This window comes from Oreochromis aureus, linkage group 13 (genome assembly GCF_013358895.1).
Source record: "Oreochromis aureus strain Israel breed Guangdong linkage group 13, ZZ_aureus, whole genome shotgun sequence".
Lineage (NCBI taxonomy): Eukaryota > Metazoa > Chordata > Actinopteri > Cichliformes > Cichlidae > Oreochromis > Oreochromis aureus.
Window position 1 is genome coordinate 16911671 of NC_052954.1, and position 26195 is coordinate 16937865.

Consider the following 26195-nt stretch of genomic DNA (forward strand, 5'->3'; position numbering starts at 1 on the left):
AGCTTAAAACAATATGAGGACATGACGACTGAACACATGTAGAGTTCATGTTCCTGACTTCTAACTTCTCCTGCTGTTGTCAATAAAAGCTCTAAACCCAACACTGATGTAAAGCCATCTATTTCCCCAGAAATTAAATCATGTAAACTGATCAGCAGGAGGTTAAATGGACAAAAACATGTGTAAAAGGACAAAATATCAAATGTAGTCAGAATAAAGATCACGCTGATGCTTTAAGGGAAAGTTTGGACTAACAAATGGTATAGACAATTACTTTCTCCTAATGCTAATGTTGATTTTGGTTAACTTTGACTGAAACTGATTGTTTTAATACAATTAAAGTGCATTTCATTTATGCACTAGGCCCATCTGACACATATACTTGATACCAAATACAAAAACATGATGTGTAACCTGTTGGAAGAATGAAGTGGGTAAGTCACTCACCGATTGGTCTGTATGAGGCTGAGACAGGACCTCAGCACTTGGTGTCTGCAACAAAAGACAATATAACGTCAGAAACATTCTCTAGTATAAATCCCGACTAGATGATCAACTACAGATCATATTTGTAGCAGTGAACATTATTCACAGAAGGATCTGACTTCCTTATACCAGATTCTATAGAAACTTAACACTGTACAGTTCTGCTACACACAATATGAGGACAGTGTAACACACACTAGAGTTGTTGGTCCAACCACATGAAGAAGGCAACTGAAACACACTCATGTCCTTCACAGCTTAAAACAATATGAGGACAGTGTAACACACACTACAATCACTGGTCCTACCATATGAGGACTTCTTCTTAAACACACTCATGTCCTTCACAGCTTAAAACAATATGAGGACATGACGACTGAACACATGTAGAGTTCATGTTCCTGACTTCTAACTTCTTCTGCTGTTGTCAATAAAAGCTCCAAACCCAACACTGATTTAAAGGCATCTATTTCCCCAGAAATTAAATCATGTAAACTGATCAGCGGGAGGTTAAATGGACAAAAACATGTGTAAAAGGACAAAATATCAAATGTAGTCAGAATAAAGATCACGCTGATGCTTTAAGGAAAGTTTGGACTAACAAATGGTATAGACCAGGGGTGCCCAATCCCAGTCCTCGAGAGCTACTGCCCTGCAGCTTTTAGATGCGTCCTTGTTCGAGCACACCTGAATCAAATGAATGGCTCGTTATCAGGCCTTTGCCAGACTTGATGGCATGCCGAATTGGTAATCCAACTATTTGATTCAGCTGTGTTGGAGTAGGGATGCATCTAAAAGCTGCAGGACAGTAGCTCTCGAGGACTGGGATTGGGCACCCTGGTATAGACAATTACTTTCTCCTAATGCTAATGTTGATTTTGGTTAACTTTGACTGAAACTGATTGTTTTAATACAATTAAAGTACATTTCATTTATGCACTAGGCCCATCTGACACATATACTTGATACCAAATACAAAAATATGATGTGTAACCTGTTGGAAGAATGAAGTGGGTAAGTCACTCACCGATTGGTCTGTATGAGGCTGAGACAGGACCTCAGCACTTGGTGTCTGCAACAAAAGACAACAATATAACGTCAGAAACATTCTCTAGTATAAATCCCGACTAGATGATCAACTACAGATCATATTTGTAGCAGTGAACATTATTACAGAAGGATCCGACTTCCTTATACCAGATTCTATAGAAACTTAACACTGTACAGTTCTGCTACCAACAATATGAGGACAGTGTAACACACACTAGAGTTGTTGGTCCAACCACATGAAGAAGGCAACTGAAACACACTCATGTCCTTCACAGCTTAAAACAATATGAGGACAGTGTAACACACACTACAATCACTGGTCCTACCATATGAGGACTTCTACTTAAACACACTCATGTCCTTCACAGCTTAAAACAATATGAGGACATTGTAACACACACTACAATCACTGGTCCTACCATATGAGGACTTCTTCTTAAACACACTCATGTCCTTCACAGCTTAAAACAATATGAGGACATGACGACTGAACACATGTAGAGTTCATGTTCCTGACTTCTAACTTCTCCTGCTGTTGTCAATAAAAGCTCTAAACCCAACACTGATGTAAAGCCATCTATTTCCCAGAAATTAAATCATGTAAACTGATCGGCGGGAGGTTAAATGGACAAAAACGTAAAAGGACAAAAATATCAAATGTAGTCAGAATAAAGATCAAGCTGATGCTTTAAGGGAAAGTTTGGACTAACAAATGGTATAGACAATTGCTTTCTCCTAATACTGTTGATTTTGGGAAACTTTTCCTCAAACTGATTGTATTAAAACAATCAAAGTGCATTTCATTTATGCACTAGGCCCAACTGGCACATATACTTGATACCAAATACAAAAACATGATGTGTAACCTGTTGGAAGAATGAAGTGGGTATGTCACTCACCGATTGGTCTGTATGAGGCTGAGACAGGACCTCAGCACTTGGTGTCTGCAACAAAAGACAACAATATAACGTCAGAAACATTCTCTAGGATAAATCCCGACTAGATAATTAACTACAGATCATATTTGTAGCAGTGAACATTATTACAGAAGGATCTGACTTCCTTATACCAGATTCTAAAGAAACTTAACACTGTACAGTTCTGCTACCAACAATATGAGGACAGTGTAACACACACACTACAATCACTGGTCCTACCATATGAGGACTTCTACTTAAACACACTCATGTCCTTCACAGCTTAAAACAATATGAGGACATGACGACTGAACACATGTAGAGTTCATGTTCCTGACTTCTAACTTCTCCTGCTGTTGTCAATAAAAGCTCTAAACCCAACACTGATGTAAAGCCATCTATTTCCCCAGAAATTAAATCATGTAAACTGATCAGCGGGAGGTTAAATGGACAAAAACGTGTAAAAGGACAAAAATATCAAATGTAGTCAGAATAAAGATCAAGCTGATGCTTAAAGGGAAAGTTTGGACTAACAAATGGTATAGACAATTACTTTCTCCTAATGCTAATGTTGATTTTGGTTAACTTTGACTGAAACTGATTGTTTTAATACAATTAAAGTGCATTTCATTTATGCACTAGGCCCATCTGACACATATACTTGATACCAAATACAAAAATATGATGTGTAACCTGTTGGAAGAATGAAGTGGGTAAGTCACTCACCGATTGGTCTGTATGAGGCTGAGACAGGACCTCAGCACTTGGTGTCTGCAACAAAAGACAACAATATAACGTCAGAAACATTCTCTAGTATAAATCCCAACTAGATGATCAACTACAGATCATATTTGTAGCAGTGAACATTATTACAGAAGGATCCGACTTCCTTATACCAGATTCTAAAGAAACTTAACACTGTACAGTTCTGCTACCAACAATATGAGGACAGTGTAACACACACTAGAGTTGTTGGTCCAACCACATGAAGAAGGCAACTGAAACACACTCATGTCCTTCACAGCTTAAAACAATATGAGGACATGACGACTGAACACATGTAGAGTTCATGTTCCTGACTTCTAACTTCTCCTGCTGTTGTCAATAAAAGCTCTAAACCCAACACTGATGTAAAGCCATCTATTTCCCCAGAAATTAAATCATGTAAACTGATCAGCAGGAGGTTAAATGGACAAAAACATGTGTAAAAGGACAAAAATATCAAATGTAGTCAGAATAAAGATCACGCTGATGCTTAAAGGGAAAGTTTGGACTAACAAATGGTATAGACAATTACTTTCTCCTAATGCTAATGTTGATTTTGGTTAACTTTGACTGAAACTGATTGTTTTAATACAATTAAAGTGCATTTCATTTATGCACTAGGCCCATCTGACACATATACTTGATACCAAATACAAAAACATGATGTGTAACCTGTTGGAAGAATGAAGTGGGTAAGTCACTCACCGATTGGTCTGTATGAGGCTGAGACAGGACCTCAGCACTTGGTGTCTGCAACAAAAGACAATATAACGTCAGAAACATTCTCTAGTATAAATCCCGACTAGATGATCAACTACAGATCATATTTGTAGCAGTGAACATTATTCACAGAAGGATCCGACTTCCTTATACCAGATTCTATAGAAACTTAACACTGTACAGTTCTGCTACACACAATATGAGGACAGTGTAACACACACTAGAGTTGTTGGTCCAACCACATGAAGAAGGCAACTGAAACACACTCATGTCCTTCACAGCTTAAAACAATATGAGGACATGACGACTGAACACATGTAGAGTTCATGTTCCTGACTTCTAACTTCTCCTGCTGTTGTCAATAAAAGCTCTAAACCCAACACTGATGTAAAGCCATCTATTTCCCCAGAAATTAAATCATGTAAACTGATCAGCGGGAGGTTAAATGGACAAAAACATGTGTAAAAGGACAAAAATATCAAATGTAGTCAGAATAAAGATCACGCTGATGCTTAAAGGGAAAGTTTGGACTAACAAATGGTATAGACAATTACTTTCTCCTAATGCTAATGTTGATTTTGGTTAACTTTGACTGAAACTGATTGTTTTAATACAATTAAAGTGCATTTAATTTATGCACTAGGCCCATCTGACACATATACTTGATACCAAATACAAAAATATGATGTGTAACCTGTTGGAAGAATGAAGTGGGTAAGTCACTCACCGATTGGTCTGTATGAGGCTGAGACAGGACCTCAGCACTTGGTGTCTGCAACAAAAGACAACAATATAACGTCAGAAACATTCTCTAGTATAAATCCCGACTAGATGATCAACTACAGATCATATTTGTAGCAGTGAACATTATTACAGAAGGATCCGACTTCCTTATACCAGATTCTAAAGAAACTTAACACTGTACAGTTCTGCTACCAACAATATGAGGACAGTGTAACACACACTAGAGTTGTTGGTCCAACCACATGAGGAAGGCAACTGAAACACACTCATGTCCTTCACAGCTTAAAACAATATGAGGACAGTGTAACACACACTACAATCACTGGTCCTACCATATGAGGACTTCTTCTTAAACACACTCATGTCCTTCACAGCTTAAAACAATATGAGGACATGACGACTGAACACATGTAGAGTTCATGTTCCTGACTTCTAACTTCTTCTGCTGTTGTCAATAAAAGCTCCAAACCCAACACTGATTTAAAGGCATCTATTTCCCCAGAAATTAAATCATGTAAACTGATCAGCGGGAGGTTAAATGGACAAAAACATGTGTAAAAGGACAAAAATATCAAATGTAGTCAGAATAAAGATCACGCTGATGCTTTAAGGGAAAGTTTGGACTAACAAATGGTATAGACAATTACTTTCTCCTAATGCTAATGTTGATTTTGGTTAACTTTGACTGAAACTGATTGTTTTAATACAATTAAAGTGCATTTCATTTATGCACTAGGCCCATCTGACACATATACTTGATACCAAATACAAAAATATGATGTGTAACCTGTTGGAAGAATGAAGTGGGTAAGTCACTCACCGATTGGTCTGTATGAGGCTGAGACAGGACCTCAGCACTTGGTGTCTGCAACAAAAGACAACAATATAACGTCAGAAACATTCTCTAGGATAAATCCCGACTAGATAATTAACTACAGATCATATTTGTAGCAGTGAACATTATTACAGAAGGATCCGACTTCCTTATACCAGATTCTAAAGAAACTTAACACTGTACAGTTCTGCTACCAACAATATGAGGACAGTGTAACACACACTAGAGTTGTTGGTCCAACCACATGAAGAAGGCAACTGAAACACACTCATGTCCTTCACAGCTTAAAACAATATGAGGACATGACGACTGAACACATGTAGAGTTCATGTTCCTGACTTCTAACTTCTCCTGCTGTTGTCAATAAAAGCTCTAAACCCAACACTGATGTAAAGCCATCTATTTCCCCAGAAATTAAATCATGTAAACTGATCAGCAGGAGGTTAAATGGACAAAAACATGTAAAAGGACAAAAATATCAAATGTAGTCAGAATAAAGATCAAGCTGATGCTTAAAAGGAAAGTTTGGACTAACAAATGGTATAGACAATTACTTTCTCCTAATGCTAATGTTGATTTTGGTTAACTTTGACTGAAACTGATTGTTTTAATACAATTAAAGTGCATTTCATTTATGCACTAGGCCCATCTGACACATATACTTGATACCAAATACAAAAACATGATGTGTAACCTGTTGGAAGAATGAAGTGGGTAAGTCACTCACCGATTGGTCTGTATGAGGCTGAGACAGGACCTCAGCACTTGGTGTCTGCAACAAAAGACAATATAACGTCAGAAACATTCTCTAGTATAAATCCCGACTAGATGATCAACTACAGATCATATTTGTAGCAGTGAACATTATTCACAGAAGGATCTGACTTCCTTATACCAGATTCTATAGAAACTTAACACTGTACAGTTCTGCTACACACAATATGAGGACAGTGTAACACACACTAGAGTTGTTGGTCCAACCACATGAAGAAGGCAACTGAAACACACTCATGTCCTTCACAGCTTAAAACAATATGAGGACATGACGACTGAACACATGTAGAGTTCATGTTCCTGACTTCTAACTTCTCCTGCTGTTGTCAATAAAAGCTCTAAACCCAACACTGATGTAAAGCCATCTATTTCCCCAGAAATTAAATCATGTAAACTGATCAGCGGAGGTTAAATGGACAAAACATGTGTAAAAGGACAAAAATATCAAATGTAGTCAGAATAAAGATCAAGCTGATGCTTAAAGGGAAAGTTTGGACTAACAAATGGTATAGACAATTACTTTCTCCTAATGCTAATGTTGATTTTGGTTAACTTTGACTGAAACTGATTGTTTTAATACAATTAAAGTGCATTTCATTTATGCACTAGGCCCATCTGACACATATACTTGATACCAAATACAAAAACATGATGTGTAACCTGTTGGAAGAATGAAGTGGGTATGTCACTCACCGATTGGTCTGTATGAGGCTGAGACAGGACCTCAGCACTTGGTGTCTGCAACAAAAGACAACAATATAACGTCAGAAACATTCTCTAGTATAAATCCCGACTAGATGATCAACTACAGATCATATTTGTAGCAGTGAACATTATTACAGAAGGATCCGACTTCCTTATACCAGATTCTAAAGAAACTTAACACTGTACAGTTCTGCTACCAACAATATGAGGACAGTGTAACACACACTAGAGTTGTTGGTCCAACCACATGAGGAAGGCAACTGAAACACACTCATGTCCTTCACAGCTTAAAACAATATGAGGACAGTGTAACACACACTACAATCACTGGTCCTACCATATGAGGACTTCTTCTTAAACACACTCATGTCCTTCACAGCTTAAAACAATATGAGGACATGACGACTGAACACATGTAGAGTTCATGTTCCTGACTTCTAACTTCTTCTGCTGTTGTCAATAAAAGCTCCAAACCCAACACTGATTTAAAGGCATCTATTTCCCCAGAAATTAAATCATGTAAACTGATCAGCGGAGGTTAAATGGACAAAAACATGTGTAAAAGGACAAAAATATCAAATGTAGTCAGAATAAAGATCACGCTGATGCTTTACGGAAAGTTTGGACTAACAAATGGTATAGACAATTACTTTCTCCTAATGCTAATGTTGATTTTGGTTAACTTTGACTGAAACTGATTGTTTTAATACAATTAAAGTGCATTTCATTTATGCACTAGGCCCATCTGACACATATACTTGATACCAAATACAAAAATATGATGTGTAACCTGTTGGAAGAATGAAGTGGGTAAGTATGAGGCTGAGACAGGACCTCAGCACTTGGTGTCTGCAACAAAAGACAACAATATAACGTCAGAAACATTCTCTAGTATAAATCCCGACTAGATAATTAACTACAGATCATATTTGTATCAGTGAACATTATTACAGAAGGATCCGACTTCCTTATACCAGATTCTAAAGAAACTTAACACTGTACAGTTCTGCTACCCACAATATGAGGACAGTGTAACACACACTAGAGTTGTTGATCCAACCACATGAGGAAGGCAACTGAAACACACTCATGTCCTTCACAGCTTAAAACAATATGAGGACAGTGTAACACACACACTACAATCACTGGTCCTACCATATGAGGACTTCTACTTTCCTGTTGGAGGTTGAGACAGGATGGAAGGAGAGCAGGAAGTAGCTGGCACAAATGATTCTATTGACACAACAGGTCAGTGAGATTAATGAACTGAACACAACAGACTCTTTCAAAATAAAACAGGAAAAATGGCATGAAAATACAAACGTTGTAATATACAACCCTAACATAAACTCCTTAAAACAATGTTAATAACGTTAAGCCAAACTCAACTAACCCGCCACTAAACATAAGAAACTCAAAACCTTAGAATAACGTCAGAAACGCTGGGCCAGAGACCCAGACCCTATTGGTTTGTGCTAAATACGAAAACATTATTATTAACATTTAAATCCCCCAAACATATCTTGTGTTGAAAAAAAAAAATGTGTGTTGCAGTTAGCTACACTTAAAAAGAGCTTAGACTGACTGTCTGTGCAGTTGAAGATGCAGAGCACGTGCAAGGCCACAGGTCCCTTTAACTCCAGTGGGAATTTAAAACAGTTAAATTAAACTTCTAATATCTATTGTTGAAGATAAATCTTAAGTAATTTTTTAGCATTTATCATCATTCATCACACAGTTTGTTCAAATCGATTGTGTATTGTTTTAGTTCCGTTTAACTAGCGTTAATTAGCTTGTTAAACATACAACTTTACCTTGCTAAATGTGCGTCGAGTCATGGATATCAAAGGTAAATACATACGTCAAGACAAATCTCTGCTGAGTGCTGAAGGTCCCGGATGTGCAGTTCACTCAGAGCTCCGGCGAGTTTGTATCTTGCCGTGACCAGCAGCTCTTTGGTTGAGGCTTTCGAACAATCAGATGCAGCGTTACTCACTTGTTGTCCAATCACAGACGTCGTTCTATGCTCCACTGACGAAATGCCGCATCCTCTCACCAGCCACGGGCTCTCCTCGTCCATTTAACAACAAAAACACAGCAACACTCGCTGTATTTGAGGTAGGAACACTTGAGAAGTGTCACAGTGTTTTGCAAACTGCTGTTACAGTTAATTTCGTTCCGTTAATTTGTTTGGTTCCTATTCTTAAGTAACACTTAAATACACATGTGGTTAGCTTGCTGGTCTAGTTTAAGTTAGCATGGGCATGCTGTTCACTGATGGAGTAATGCCAAAATTGGCCTGATATTGTCAGTGTGTTATCATAAACATGTCCTAATTTGTCATGAAAAGAAGAGCAGTACCCTAGACCCTCAAGTGAAAATACAGATAATAGATAAGCAATTTAAGAAAATAAGTATAATGTGTATAATAAATGATTTTACTGTCACTTTCCTGGGTTTGTTGACCCAGCATTTTAAGTTTTAGTTTGTTTGGATGTCGATGTTTATTTATAAGTTCTTTAGGTTAGCTAAGTTCATTTGTTTATTAGATTACCCTTGTGATGTCTGTTTTATTGTGAAAGTCCTTGTCCTATATGCAGTGAGTCTAGTTTTGTTTCCCTTGTCTTGTTAGGTCTGATTTGTCCCAGCTGTTCCTCATCCCCTCATTGTCTCTCTGTGTACTTACAAGGGCTTGCAAAAGTATTCGTCCCCTTTTCCACATTTTGTCACATTACTGCCACAAACATGAATCAATTTTAATGGAATCCAATTTCAGCAAAAGGTGGTTCTACAAAGTATTGACTCAGGGGCTGAATAATTACGCACACCCCCTTTTCAGTTATTTATTTGTAAAAATGTTTGGAATCATGTATGATTTTCATTCCACTTCTCACGTGTAGACCACTTTGTATTGGTCTTTCATGTGCGAGTCCAATAAAATTGATTCATGTTTGTGGCAGTAATGTGACAAAATGTGGAAAAGTTCAAGGGGCGAATACTTTTGCAAGCCACTGTAAGTCCTGTCCTCATTTGTTCAGTGTCAGGTCATCTGTTGTCTTTGGTGCCACGTTTCCATGTTCCAGGTATGTTTGTATCCATGTCAGGTTTCATGGTTTGTCCCCAGGTTAGGTTATTGTTTAGCTTCACTTCTGCCTTTTGTTTTGTAATCTTTTAATTCAATTAAATTCAATTTTATTTATATAGCACCAAATCACAACAACAATCGCCTCAAGGCGCTTTATATTGTACAGTAGATCGCACAATAATAGATACAGAGGAAAAACCCAACAATCATACGACCACCTATGAGCAAGAACTTTGGCGACAGTGCGAAGGAAAAACTCCCTTTTAACAGGAAGAAACCTCCAGCAGAACCAGGCTCAGGGAGGGGCGGGGCCATCTGCTGTGATTGGTTGGGGTGAGAGAAGGAAGACAGGATAAAGACATGCTGTGGATTAATAACAAGTATGATTCAGTGCAGAGAGGTCTATTAACACATAGTGAGTGAGAAAGGTGACTGGAAAGGAAAAAACTCAGTGCATCATGGGAATCCCCGGCAGCCTACGTTCACTGCAGCACAACTAAGGGAGGATTCAGGGTCACCTGATCCTGCCCTAACTATATGCTTTAGCAAAAAGGAAAGTTTGAAGCCTAATCTTAAAAGTAGAGATAGTGTCTGTCTCCCGAATCCAAACTGGAAGCTGGTTCTGCCTATTTTACCAGCCTTAATAAACAGCTTGCTTTCTGTTAATATTAAAATTTTCTTTCACGTTCCTTTGTGTCTGCATTTTGGGTCCATTCCTCAAATTCATACATGTGTCTAACCGTTTTTCCCCACTCGGCGACACACCGTCGGGGTCAAACTCTGGTAATTGGTGATTCTGTTCTCAGACATGTGAAGCTAGAGACACCGGCAACCATAGTTAATTGTCTTCCAGGGGCCAGAGCAGGCGACATTGAAGGAAATTTAAAACTGCTGGCTAAGTGTAGTGAAGTAGATTCTGGGGTAGGATTTTACATGATGTCCACAAACGCACCACTAACATCCACACCTTCCCAGTTGACAATTAGCAGGCTTATAAGAAACAGCTGCGCTTCACTACCAGAAGGAGTCATTTGGTAGTCTTGTCCATCCAAGGTGGCTGCGAGCATTAGGCAGTTAAGCGCTGCAGATCTCTCCAGGAAAGTTACTCAGTTTAGTATTGCCCTTTAGAGAGTGGTAAGTGGGACTCTTGTGTTCATCATAACGTGGCATAGTAGGGTGGACTTTGACAACTGTTTCCCTCTTTTGTTGCAGGCTTGCACTATACTACTGCTGTCTTGTCATATGCTGTTTTGTTTGTTACGCAATGCTTTTATAACAAACAGTAATTTGGGGTGTATTTGTTTTATGTAGATCTTTTACTAATCTGTTTAATGTTTTATGCTTTCTTTTATTGCTTTAGTGGAGGTGTGGCTGCTTGTTGAGGGGCTAGGCACGTGAGGTGGAATCCCTCCCGATGCATGCGAGTGTACACACCGGGCATAGGTAGATTGCACCGTTTAGTGTGAGTGAGGTCTGCAGTGAAATCACATGGGTGAGTAATTGGTGGCACCCTTGGGCACTCCTCCTGTAGGTTGCCTCCTCAAGTGGCCGGTCTCCACCATTTTGTTTAGTTGCTCTTTTATCATGTTGTGATTGTTTTAGGGTAGCATCGTGGTAGGGAGTCTGGTCGTTTTAATTAACTATTTTGCCGTCTCAACCCTGCTACCTTAGGTGCCTCTTTGATTTTATAATTCTATGTTTTTAGTAGTTCTTCTTAATAAACCTTGATTTGTAAAATTCACCTGCCTCACCTTTGCCGTTAATAACAAGTCTGTGGGCTTTGGTTGCCAGTGTAACACTTACATTGGCTAGAGATATCTTTCCTGGGTGTAACTCCCTCCCCAGGTGGCGTTGTCAACATCTTAGTTACCGTCCCGGTTATTCCTCATTCGCGCCACCACATAAGGGTAAACGTAAATTCAGTAAAATCATAATTCACATCGGCAGTAATGACACCCAGTTACGCCAATCGGAGGTCACTGAAATCAATATCGAATCAGTGTGTAACTTTGCCAAAACAATGTTGACTCTGTAGTTTTCTCTGGTCCCCTCCCCAATCAGACCAGGAGTGACCTGTTTAGCTGCATTTCTCCTTAAATTGCTGTCTGTGTTGTCCCAGAAATGATGTCGGCTTCATAGATAATTGGCAAAGCTTCTGGAGGAAACCTGGTCTTGTTAGGAGAGGCGGCATCCATCCCACTTTGGATGGAGCAGCTCTCATTTCTAGAAATATGGACAAATTTATTAAAGCCCCAAAATATGACTATCCAGAGTTGGGACCAAGAAGCAGAGTTGCAGTCTTACGCCTCTCTGCAGCTTCTCTCCTCCTGCTACCCCCAAAAACCCATCTCCACTGAGACCGTGTCAGCTCCCAAACAGACAAAAACAAACTAAAACCAGCAAAAACAATTTAAACATAAAAAAAATCAAAAAAAGAAAGAACAATACAGTATCCACATCTGAACCAAAGAGTAAAACATTGTGGATTATTAAATATTAGGCGCTCTCCTCCAAGTCTGTTAGTACATGACTTAATAATTGATCAACAAATCGATTTACTCTGCCTTACAGAAACCTGGTTGCAGTCGGATGATTATGTTAGTTAAAATGAATCAACACCCCGAGTAATTCTAACTACCAGAAATCGCAAAGCACAGGCGGAGGGGGCGGTGTGGCAGCAATTTTTCACACCAGCCTATTAATTAACGAAAGACCAAGACAGACTTTTAATTCATTTGAAAGCCTGATGCTTAGCCTCGTCCACCCCAGCTGTAAAACTCAGAAACCAGTCTTACTTGTTATCATCTATCGTCCACCTGGGCCTTACAGAGTTTCTGTCTGATTTCTCAGACTTTTTATCTGATTTAGTGCTCAGCTCAGATAAAATAATTATTGTGGGTGATTTTAACATCCATGTAGATGCTAAAAATGACAGCCTCAACATGGCATTTAATCTGTTATTAGACTCAATTGGCTTCTCTCAAAATGTAAAAGAACCCACCCACCACTTTTATCACACTCTAGATCTTGTTTTAACATATGAAATAGAAACTGAACATTTAACAGTGTTTCCTGAAAACCCTCTGCCGTCTGATCATTTCCTGATAACATGTACATTTACAGTAATTGATTACACAGCAGTAAAGGCCCTGGTGTGGTGCCTATGGGTCTAGCTAGGCCCTGGTGCGGTGCAGATGGCCTCAGAAAACAGCACAGGCCCTGGTTGAGGCTCAGTTGGTTTATGCTAGCAGCACAGGCCCTGGTGTGGTGCAGACAACTTCTGGTAGTAGCAGAGGAGAAAAACCAAAACAAAAAAACAACCCAAAATTCAAAGCAGACATTCAACAAGGAGACATGCTGCTGCCCTCTTGGAATTCAGAGTCGAGACTGAGCCTGATGATCATACTGAATCACATGACAGCGGCAGGAATCTCTAAGTTCAACTGCAGATTGCAGATGCAATTATATTAATGCAGATTAATATAAACTCTTCAAGGGTCAAAATCTGCACACACATCATTCTGCTTAGTGAAGGTCAGACAATTTGTGCATTGATTTTGAGAAGTAAGACTCATTAAATAACAGTAATATAATTACACAAATGTTGAAACTTTATATTTTGAGACATTTTGTCAACAACAAAAACCCCAAGATGTGCAGGCACTAATAACTGAATCTAAAGACCTTCATTTTGTCAAGATTTGCCTGATTTAACTGTTGTTACCCTTGCTTAAGCCCCAAGAAGGGTATAACCTGGGTCAAATGTGTTATTGTGTCTGACACACCTACAAAATGAGGACTCGCAGAGTGACGTCACTATAACCTGGGTCAAATGTGTTATTGTGTCTGACACACCTACAAAATGAGGACTCACAGAGTGGCGTCACTGAAAGTGTGTTAAAAGTGTGTTTTGTTCCAAAACTGGCCAGTAGGCGGCGAAACTGAAAGTGAGCAAAACGCTAAACACACTTAAACACACTTTTCATAAAATTGTGATATTTCAGGACATTCGAGATTTTTGGTTTGGGAGCATGTTGGGGCCTCTAGAACACTTTAGAAGGCTCGGAAAAATGAGGACCTCAAAATGTCCTCATTTTTCCGAAGGCCTCATTTTGTGAGTGTGTTATCATAAAATTGTCCTCAGATGTCACGAAAACAAGTACACACACACACACACACACACACACACACACACACACACACACAAACCTAACCTTGAAAAAAAAATCTGTCATTTTTTTATAATTTGAAAGATTTGCATTAGCGCGGCTTAGCTTCATATCTGAAGACCATTTTCCGCTGCGCAGCTTAACCCATTAATGTTCGGCTGTGCTGTTTTCAAGATGAATTTGATTTTTCTGAGTTGCTTCAGCAGTTTCTCTGGCACAAAAGAAACCAGCAATATTTGATGAAATATTCACCCACCCAGCTGTAGCAGATCTGTCAGACAGACTAAACCTGGTAGCATTGTTTTGAATCAAAGTACAAAATGATGATCCTCTGTTGAGGTAGCTTTGCCAGCTGATAAGCAGCAGCTGAATAGACTGTATCTTGCTCTATGGCAAGGATGTCAAACATAAGGCCTGGGGGCCAGAAATGGCCCAGCAAAGACTACAATCCAGCCCATTGGACATCTTTGAAAAATCTTAAGGTGGCTATAAAATTTGTACTTTTAACTGTATTTTTCATAAATTTTAAAGCTTGCACTAGGGATAAAGACCTCCCCCATGGCCATTCATACGACACCAAACTAATGAAATGAGAGCTAAACAATTAAATCATAGAAAAGTTCCTGTTTTTTAACCATTTACTCTAGAAATTTCAGTTTTCTTTACAATGTGTCCACACTAAAATAAATAAATAAAATAAGAACTCACAAAAACTGAAAATGCACCTGGAAATGAATGGGAAATGGGATTTTCTACAGTCTGGCCCACTCAAGATCAAGATGGGCTGCATGTGGCCCACCTTAAAAGGAATTTGACATCCCTGCTCTTTGGTATAAGAAGCCATATAGCGGGCGAACACAGGCGCTGTTAAAATATAAGAAATAGGTTTCTGAGATGGCAATGCTTATGCTGGGATAGAAGACAGTAAGCTGTGGTTATGGTAAGAACAATTACTCCTAAAACTACTTAATTAAGCTGCAGACATTACTTGTGGTAAAGCTGCACTTTCCTTTCATGTATTAGAATATAAGAGGTAACCATCAGGGCAAATGGTCGTGAATAATTCAGGTCTCAGCCACACATCTGTAAAGTTTTATGACTGTGTCTTGCTTGGTTTTGACCCCAATGGGCTGAATGTAAATTGGAGTAAAGATTGAAATATCTGCCTGATGGCACAGCTCTTTATTTATTCTTCTCTTTTTTAAAATTTCTCTGGCCATTATTCTTACATTACAGTATTAACAAGGCCACAGAAACCTGGCAGCAGGATTCACGAGTATAAAACACTTTGTGTTGGACAGACATTATTTACCCTGTCCTATAACAACAGAAGAAGGCTACAGGCTGCTGTCGTTCTGCCATTGATTTAACTGCCAATTTGATCTTTATTCATGGCAGGATACCAGTAAGCATTTGGGATAACTTTCCTGTAAGTTGCTGCACGCTGGCTGAGCTTTCCTCAAAGTACATGTTTCACTGTCTTGTGTTCCAGCATAGTAATGTGTTGTTTGGCTGAGAAAGTAGTTTGTTTTGCTCCGTAATATTGTTGCTGTGGCACTAATTTAAACTTAAGACTTGTTTTAGTGGTCGTTTTAGAAACAAATCCTTCCACAGCTGAAACCAAACCTTCGGAGTGCTGAGATTCCAACCCTCTTAGCTGAAGTTTTTTTCCCCTTTTTTTCTGTTGTATCGACCCACAGGATGTTTTCCTGATTTGGCTCCTGGCAGGAAACAGCAGAGCAGAGGTTTTATGACTTGATAGAAATAGGTTTAGAGGATTGTTGTCAGCGATGCAAACCCAATTTAGATTGACTGCTTTACACCACTCACAAACACAGGATGCATTAGAAAAAGGCATGAAAGCTGAGTGTCAGAAGGTTCAAAGTACAACTTTAATGCTGTTTGGGCTGCTGCTGCTTTGATCTTAGACAATGCCATAATATCAACCGCGGATCTTGCAGGCAATGCGCGTGTGAGAGAGAGAGATGGCATTGGAAATCATTAATAGCTTGTGATCTTTCATTTCTCTCAAACTGCTCCCTGCAGCTGGATTAAATCAAGGACAGCAACAAGGAAAGAGCATACCAAGAGTTGAACAGCATTGTTGACTGCTGTTTTGCTAGTTACATGTCTTACCTTGCACTGCCCTCTACAGGTGTGCCGCTTAATAGCTTCAATCTAAAGTTTGTCAAAATTAAAAACGGTCAATTTTGTGCCTTAAAGACCTTAAACACATTTTATTTAATGAGCTGTAAACAGATCAGCTAAATTCTTTTGACCTACACACGATCATTTAACAACTAAGACTAGTTATATTCTTACAGTAGTTTTTGGCACTTTCATCATGTATTTATTATACATAAACTGCAACAGATCAAGCTTTTCTGGTTGATCCTAACTTTAGTCCTTATCATTAAATGTCACACGAGTAAAAGACATACTCCCAAACTTAGCATTCGGATGCTGCTGATGTTTCCCAAAAACATAAATTAGTACGTCTCATTTCCTCCAAACAGACAACATTTTTGATCCGTCTGTGTCACCGGGTTGTGTGCACTTTCTAAAGAAAACTGTTCATTAGCTGGTCTCTGTAGTTTATACTGAAAGGACTCGGCTTCAGTAGAATCTGTTTTTGTCCCCCATCGCCGTATTAAAAATATCCTCAAAAGCTAATGATCTATGCAAATGGATCTCTTATTTCACTTATCTAATTGGAAACACACTAGCCAATTTTGAGCACCATTTGTCAATGACCTCCTCTGTGTCTCCTTCGCTGCACGCTTTCGCACACACATATTACCCTCCCCCCTTGCACTCTCTTAGACATTTTAATCAGTTTTGAGAGGAATAATTGCCCAGGTAGACGTCTAAATATGGAGGTATTTCAATTACTTGGTGTGTCTGGCCTCGGGCAAACTATGCCTCACAGAGGCTAATCAAGTAAGACTGATTAACCCAACATTTTATTATAGTCTAAGTGTGCACACATGTGTGAGGGTGTCACCATTTATTGTAGATTAGAATTCTCCCAAGTAAATGTTTGTCATTATATCCCTCGGGATGCATTAGAGCTCAACCTTCTCGTTTGTATGACACATAACCAATTTAGGCAAAAAAAAAAAAACCCCAAACCCTTTCATCTGTGATTTCTCAAACTGCCCTTTAAACACCTTCAGACGTGATGGATGGTTAAGATGGGGATAAAAAAAGGAGCAGTATCTAAGATAACCACTACCCTGCTAATTATATCACACAGACTGTCAGATTCCAAACAAACAGAAACACTCTGTTGGACACTGACTGCAAAGACCTCAGCTGATTAAAAATGAAGTGACAATTATTGTGTGAGGAGCTTAATCGGGATTTTGTTGTTTACCAAACTTTTAAATGTAGAGAAGCTTCACAGTGTGACTGATTTGGAGATTAGTATGTTGTAAGTATATGTAAATCCAACTTTCCACCTCATCCTGAAGCTATCAGTAGCTAATAAAAATAAAATAACCCCATCAAAGATAATATTGGCTCGTCTAGCTATGACATGGACAGGTATCAAATTCTAGTCAAATTTGCATCCAGACGTTCTCAAAGCATAACTCCTTGAGCATCGATACGTGAGCATTGGTGGTGGTGGTGGGAGTATCACTGACATGATGCGTTTAGGGGCCAGGGAATAGCAGCAGGCGAGTGAACTTTCAATCATAGCTTTCAGTCATTGGCCATCTGAGACACATTCAAACCTTAAAGCCTCCTGAAAGCTTAGCAAAATGATTTCCAAAATCAGTGCAAGCATTTCCCCGGGTCCAGCCTATTTAACCCCCTTCACTTCACCAAAGTAATTGATTCATCTTCAGTTGAAAAATGATCGGGCCACCGAGCGTTGTGGGAGGATTAATGAATAGGCAATACAAGGACCCAAGGAGGAGTAATACGAAGAAGATGGAAGAAGTAGTCTAATTTTTAATTTTTTTTCTTGCTCTGAGCCTTTCTTAAAACTAGATTTTTGTAATTACAGAGCATGAGTATCAACTGAAAAAGGAGCTGTGATTCAGGTGTCTATGTTGGACCCAAGAAAATGGTTTTGGAAGATGAAATCTCTTCCCAAATTTACAGCTAGAGTGGAGGCAGTGTCCAACTGAAAGTGAAAATTCATTCAAATTAACAGTTTGCTTCATTTCCAGCCATTGTAGTTGCAGCTTGTTAGATACGTTGTGAAAGCCATTCTGTTTTAAGCCGCAGTAATGGCCTGGCTCGAGAGATGGCAGCGTCAGTTGGTAATTGGTCGCTAAGGGCCGTCATTGACAAGAAACAATTGCAGTGTCTCCTGGCATTGTCATGTAAAGTGTGAATTTGTCATTTAAATGTATTTTAAAAGTTTAAAACTAAAAATGATTCACAGAGAAGTCTTATTTGTTTGTTGCCGTTGCTGTTAGTTGGTTCTGTTTGCTTACGTTTTATTTTCTTTTGAAATCACACATCAATCACTCAACCCAGCTGGTTTTACTTCTGCTCTTTAATTAGATTTTTTCCCAGTTTTTCAGCAGCAATAATCAAATCAGCACTTCTTCATGTCAAAAGCTCTCAGTTTTAAAATTATCTGCTGGTTTCCTGCATTTGAGTCCTCTCATCTTTTGCCTGGCTTAGTAAATGCAAACTCCTGTTTGAGTTCTGCATAACTTTTCTTATAAAAACATAATCATATTTTTTTTCTGCGCTACATGAAAACATATAATGTGAAATGCTGGTGAAACAAAGGGTGTGCTGCATTCATTTCAGATGTCTACAAAAAACCTCACTTCTCAACCAAATTTAGCCCGCTCTGATTTTACAGTTACCTGGATGTCTAGACATATTTTGACTTACAAGTCACCAAATCAGTGCGTACGGGGATACAAACAGTGCAACAGTGAAGCAAGCTAAACTTTGTTACCATTATTAGAAGCAACTGCACCAGTAAGATCAAAAGTCAGTGCCTTAGAATATTCCTGGACTCACAGAGCCGTCATGTTTGAACAAATATGGAGGAGAGAAGCAAAGTCTTGTTATATGACAGGGATAATAATACTGTAGGTAAGAGATAATGACAGATAGGTATGACCAGCCTTGATCTGTAGCACTTTTATCCTTGATTTGACTCTTTCAAATACAGTCAGGAGTCAGTTTTATATCACAGTATTTAGGAAGTTATGTTGCGTATTCTTTGTAAGTTAATATACTCACCGTCCCTTCATTAACTAAACATTACTAGTACTGAGCTGGACCCCCATTTGTCATCATAACTGCTCTAATTCTTCATGGCATAGATTCAGTAAGGTGCTGGAAACATGCCTCAGAGATTCTGGTCCTTATTGACATGACAGCATCACACAGTTGCTGGAGATTTATCGACTGCACGTCCATGTTGTGAATCTCCCATTCATCACATCCCAAAGATGATCTGTTGGATGGAGATCTGGTGGCTGTGGAGGCCATATGAGTCCAGTGAACTCACTGTCATGCTCAAGAAACCAGTTTGAGATGATTTGAACTTTGTGACTGCGGCAGCAGCCACCAGGAGATGGGTACACTGTGGTTATAAAGGTATGTCAGCTACAATACTCAGGTAGTGAATTATGTTGCAACTAAGGTACCCAAAGTGTGGCAAGAAGATATCCCTCACATCATTACACCAGCAGCAGCAGCCTGTACCACTAATGCAAGGCGGGCTGGATTTATGCTTTCTTGTTGTTTACACCAAATTTTGATCCAACCATCTGAATGTTACAGCAGGAACCAAGAGTCACCACATGACAATGTTTTTCCAGCCATCTGTTGTCCAATTTTGATGAGTCTCAGTTTTTTGTTCCTAGCTGACAATAGTAGTACATGGTGTAGTCTTCTGCTGCTGTAGCCCATCTACTTCAAGGTTCAATGTGTTAAGTCTTCAGAGATGCTCTTCTCCATTCTCTCTCACTCTTCTGCTCTCCTTGGTTGTAACAAATGGTTATTTGAGTTACTTTAGCCTCTTATCAGCTTGACGCAGTCTGGTCATTTTCCTCTGACCTCTGGTATCAACATGGCATTTCTAGATATCTACTCTTTTTTTTTTTTTTTTTTAGACAATTCTGTCTAAACCAGCGTTTCAAACATAAGGCCTGTGGGCAAGAATTGGCCTGGCAACGACTCCCACTGGACGGCTTTGGAAAATATGAAAGCGGGCATACATTTTTGAACTTCATTATTAGAAGTTTTACAGATTTTTCCTGCTGATTTTCTCTCAATTTACACATTTATGATGTAGAAAAACTGAGATGTACTGTTAAGATTGCCCTTCTTTATCTTATATTAAGATATCTCAGGGATTAAATGTGTAGGTGAAGACTGAAAGGTGAGTTTCACTCATCACCACCCCACTTAAGTCCCATCAAAGTGGGCTTTATGTGCCCTTCAGTGTAAAATGAGTTTGGCATCCCTGCTGTAATCCCTAGAGGTGTTTGTGTGGTAAAATCCCAGTACACAGCTCAGACCTGCCCATCTGGAACCAATAACAACGCCACATTCAAAGTCAGTTAAATCTTCCTCATTCTGATGGCCAGTTTGAACTTCAGCAGGTTGTCTTGACCATATCTATGTGCCTAAATGCGCTGAATTGCTATCATGTGACTGGCTGATCAGATATTTCCATTTTAAAGTAGTTGAACAGATGCACCTAATGACGTATCCAGCGAGCGTACAATGCGTTATATAGATTATTTATAGAACAGGACCTGTGAAGACATTTATTTTAATGAACACTTGTTCCCTTCTTGACATCACAAATTAAATGTCTGCTTTAGAATAATGGAAACATTAGTTGACAGTGATTGCCCAGTTTCTGACACTGAACATGAACTCGGTTGCCTTTTTGTATAGCACTAGTGAATGGATTAGTGAGTAGATGACATTACTTTCCCAAAACACTTGCCTGCCTTGGCAAAGAAACGCAAGTTATCAACTATGTACTTTAACTGTCATTTGAAATCTTCCTGTCTCCTACCTTGAAGAGTGGAGAAAAGAAGCTATTGTAAATAATTTATCAGTTTTTTCAAACTTCATCATCAAACAAAAATGTAAAAAAAAGAAGAAAAATAAAAAAAAAGATTAGAACATAAACTTTGCTTTTCTTCTTTCTTTCTGCAACAGTGTGTTTAAAGTGAAATCACAATGAACTTGGCAAAGGCACAGTCTGCACAAATGCAGTATGCAAACAGGACTCAAAATGTTTGCCAAAGAGCCTTTGTGCACCTGACTGTTTGACAGTGGGATAGCCCTAAGGCCTCACAGATTTAGCTGTAACGAACTTCAAAGTCTTCAAGTCTTTGAGTGTGGACATTGAGATTGGGTTCATGGTATCACAAGACCATTGTTCTCATCCTGTTTCCTATAAAAACTTAATATTGCTTCCTTCCTAGCCGTGACCATGAGCCTTCTCTATCTGTAAGTAGTTATTGTATTTAAATATATATTGCACTTTTCCTCTTAACATCTGAACCATGTAGCAGTTAAGAAAACACATTTTTTTGCGGCAGTTATTTGTTACTGAAATAAGAAAACAAATAATAATGTTGCCCTGCTGACAGGAGCTTTTTATTAGAAAATGTAGAAATGCATTGTTGTGGAACAAGATTATGAATTACGTATTTTGTCATTTCATTTGGAGGACTTTTTGCAATTCTTATGCCTCAGTACGTCTTTCTTGTTACCAGCACTCACAGTAATCAGTTGTAGGTGTTACTTAATTTCAGGTTTAGCAGTACAGACAGTCAATTTTTGCACTGACAAACGAAGAAAATGACTTTAGTGTGGATTGGCCGCATCTTGCCAATAACAGATCCACTTATAGTAATAAGGTCATGACTGGATCCAATATCAGTTCAGCTGGGATATCTCAATTCCACTTAGAAATATAATTTCCTTGATCATGTATCCCTTATACACTGTGCTTTAGAAGGCTCATAACATTATTACCTGTTGTACTCACTCATGCCTTGTGCACCTTGTTGAAAGGTTAAGTGTCTAAATCAGTTTCCTATCCACTCTGGTACATCAAATCCATTATTTTCTGGGGGGAGGGTGTTGTTTTTTGTTTTTTTCTAGTTCCTGTTCAGTGTGTCTGTCTGTGCTTGGATGTCAGTGTGCCAGATGTGACAGCAATAGATCCCATCCCAGCTGAAATGTTCCACGCTGTGCTGGAGTTCAAATGCAATATTTGATAGCCAGATTTCACCTCCAGGCTGTGTGTTTGTGTGTTGACTTTATACTCAGGGGAGATTGTCACATCTGTGAGTTTGTCCACAGTCGTTGCTGGGTCAGATGCTTTGCCACTCTGTCGTCACAGTTTTTCTCCTCCCTTATGTTAAGTCTTTTCCTGCTTCTTCTCCGCCTAAATTTATCCTTCCATTTCCCATAGCTGCCTCTTTTGGTGTGATTATTTGTTTTGGGGTTTTTTTGCATTTGCTATTCTCATCGTTATTTGTCTTTGACCATTCCTTCTTGTCCCTCCTTTCCCTTCCTCTCTTCCCCTCTCATCTCTCCATTCATTCTTCTCATCTATCTCTCGCATGTCTCCCCCTCTCTGTTTCCCCTCTTTACCTACAAGTAGTACTACTCTATCCTTTCCCCTGCCTCCATTTCTCATCCCCCTCTTTCCTCCCTTCACTTCCATCACTGACCCAATTAAGCATGGGGAGGGACACAGCACTAGGAGAGTGACGGAGGTAAGGCAAGAAAGAGAGGGAGGACAGGCAGATAGAACAGAGAGTTTGAGTCAGTAGCAAGAAAACCAGAGAGAGTCAGAAAACAATTGCCACCAACCTGCCAGGACACACACAGTGCATTGTCCGAAGTTCACCTGGAACTTAAACCACCTTTGACAGCCTCAGAGGAGGTGGGGGTGGAGTAGCAAGTCGAAATTCCTGCTGCCACGCACTTACCACTCTCGAAGAAGAAACGAGGAGAATAACAATCTACCTTCAGTGAAGACAGCGGGTGGGGAGCTGTGCGGAGTTAGGATGGCCGAACGCCGGGATATAGCTGGAGACTGAGAGGAGAGACTGAAGACAAAGACATTGCATTCTGGGCTGGAAACTGAGGGGGGGGCACGGTTGCCCCTAGGCAAGAGAAAGATTTTTGGTGATAGGAAAAGAGGGAGAGGAAGGGGGGGAAGGATGCATCTGTTCTTCCAAGACAAGTGGGAGGTGGAGGGGCTGCAGACTGTGGGTATCCTCCTGGTGGTCTGCAGTTCCCTCAAACTGATGCACTTTCTGGGGCTCATCGACATTTCTATGACAGGTAAGAGAAATTATTCAAAAGAAAAAAAGAGGCACGGAAAGGGTTAAATTGATAAATATAGTCAGGGGACAGCTGGAAGAGAACACTTACCTGGAGAGGCAGGCGTCTGCATATGTATTCATGGTGTGTTTCTGTGTTTGAGGTTAACATGAAGTAGTTTTAGCCTAATTCTTTCACTGCCTAGCTGTTCTGTCTGTCACACCCATTTACAGTCCTGTGTAGTGTGTGTGTGTGTCTGTGTGTGTGTGTGTGTGTGTGTGTGTGTGTGTGTGAGACAGAGAGATAGCTAGAGAGAAAGAGAGATCTTTTTTATGAGGTTTGGTGTATGCTTGGTGTATCTGTGTCTCTCTATGTCACATATAAGTTCAAAGTATTAAAACTGCAGCCCATTCAGTACCTCGTTCATTATAATCAGCCACAGGCTGTACGTGACATTTATTAATGCGATGAGGACCTGCATTTTAAAATATTCTCATTGTTTTGATTTAAAGTGAAACTCAGTTTGTTCGTCATGAAGAGCTATACAGTGTTCTCTGGAGAGGACACTGCAAAGCTCCAGGGAGAGTTTTAGGAAGTCTGAGAAAGGCCACCCTGGTGGTGTCTTCATGCTTGTCTACGCCTCGGCTTAAAGAGTGCAGATTTCCTTTTCTCTTTTTTTCTCGTCTGGGCGAGCAGGTTAGGGCATTTTAACATTTTTAGATGGTGTACAGTAGTGAAGCAGATACAGAATGGGGGAGGGAGACAGAGGGGTATTATATGCAATAAAGGAATTAAACCAGCAGGTTGCAGCTATGTGACATGTGTCTTAACCACAGTGCCACCAGCGCACCCTGAGGCCACACATTTTTAAGGCTGCATGGCAGACTGGGACTGTGCTGTTTGGAACAGTCAAGCTTTTACCAGACAGCAAGGCTGTAACAGTGGAGGCATTTGGGGAAATTCCTCTGCTGCACTGATTTTGAGCATCATTCTCTCTCTCTCTTTTGTTTTTTTGGTGGTTTTTTGCCTCCAACCTTACTAACCAGCTTGATTGCAGTTTAGAAGAAAAAGACGAAGGAGAAGTGGAAAGTAAAGGTAAAGGTCCCCGGACTCATTTAAAACTAAAGGTGCTTGGGGAACTAACCGAACCACTTTTAAAATGTAGCTCTGCACTGCTTCACTCCTGGAGATCATAACTAAAAGTCCCAGTGTTGGACTTGCACAGACACTAAGCAGTACAGTGTATACGTGATGCTTGCTGTCTTCCCTGTGTTTCAGGGCTTACACGTGATTTTCTGCATTCCTTGAGAAAATCCTCAGAGTTCTCGAGTTTATGAAGTTTCTTCAAAAGTTACTAAATATTGCCAAAAATGTGCTGCCGCCATTTTACTAAAAATAGAGCTGTTCTCTTACTTCCTGAAGTGTTGTGATGGTCTGTCAGTGTGCCCTGAGGGAAACTATTGCGCTCTAATTGCACAATCACTACAGGGCATGCTGGGTAAGAGCATCGTGATGCTGCACAATAACCGAGGAACACAGTTTTTTTTTTTTTTACTTTTCTGCCTACTCAGGCCAGAATGAAAGAAGTTCTGGTCTCATTGTCAATGCCACTCAAAAAACAATTTTAACTTCAAAGGCTAGAGAACAAATTGATCACGTGTCTTCAGTTGCTCAAGGAGTGGAGTAACCTACTTGTTTTTGACATAGGACTCTGTTAGTATGGAGGATATTAAAAAGATATAGATAGATAGATAGATAGATAGACATGTGTGCATATTCAGGTTAATGCCTCTGAGATCAAATACCTCTATTTCAGGAGAATCATAGCCATGACATCTAAAGCACATTTACTGAGACATCACAACAAGAAATTTTAACGCCAGAAAAGGACAAAAATACAGACAAAATAACAAAGATGGAGCGAGGGCTTTAAAAGGGAGCCAGGAAAATGTGTCTCTAAACAAGCACATCTAATCACTGACAGTCTCCAGCAGATTTGGCTTTTTATGGGTCTCACAAGTATTTAAAACTCAGTGTTCCGTGTGGAGCACAGGCAGTAGATATCACAGCGTTTTTTTTGTTCATTTCTGTTTGTTTGTGTCTCTGTTTTGGCCTTCATATCAGTATAACGCATGCTGATCAGTTCAAACTGTAATCTGTAATGCTACCCAAGAGAGTTTCCAATCATAGAAATGTTATGATTTAGCATTTTGCTGTACTGATATGTTGATTTCAGTGTTATAATAACAAAAAATGTCTGATTTTGGAGCACTAAAAACAATGTAGGCGTAACTAGTGTTCATACATTGTTGGTATGCTTCTTTACTGTCTCTTTCGAATTGATGTATTGCACACTGTCGTCACTTCTTTGACACCTATAGTTGCTATTTATGTTGAATATGATGAACTATAATGAGCGATACACACTGTTAATTAGACTAACAATAGTCTATGAAGAAATTACAAGTAGGTAATGAAACACTCATCTCAAGGTCCATTTAATAGCTGTTCTGAAGGTTTCTGGAAGTTAAGATATTAAAATATCATAAAGGTCATTAATTTATTCATTCATTTTATGGCTCCACTTACTCCATGATTAATCTTTTGTGGGTTACACTGGACATTTTCTGACTTATTTTTGCACATTTCACTGGTTGTGA

At 39.3% G+C, this 26195-nt stretch overlaps 1 protein-coding gene across 3 annotated transcripts in view; it reads left to right on the top strand.

The window, feature by feature from the left end:
• The window catches only part of LOC116319614 (Kv channel-interacting protein 2), a 41321-nt gene that overhangs the window by 10528 nt on the left and 4598 nt on the right, over positions 1–26195 (top strand). The window contains exon 1 of one of the 3 annotated variants that reach the window (XM_039621822.1): positions 8546–9114. The exons of 1 other annotated variant lie outside the window; for it this stretch is intronic. Coding sequence is in view for 1 of the 2 variants with exons in the window: in XM_039621821.1 (XP_039477755.1) it covers positions 11570–11573 (4 nt within the window). In the remaining variant the exon portion in view is untranslated. Of the gene's footprint in view, positions 1–8545; positions 9115–11508; positions 11574–26195 lie in introns of those variants that run through there. One more of the 3 variants, XM_039621821.1, reaches the window with a different exon arrangement.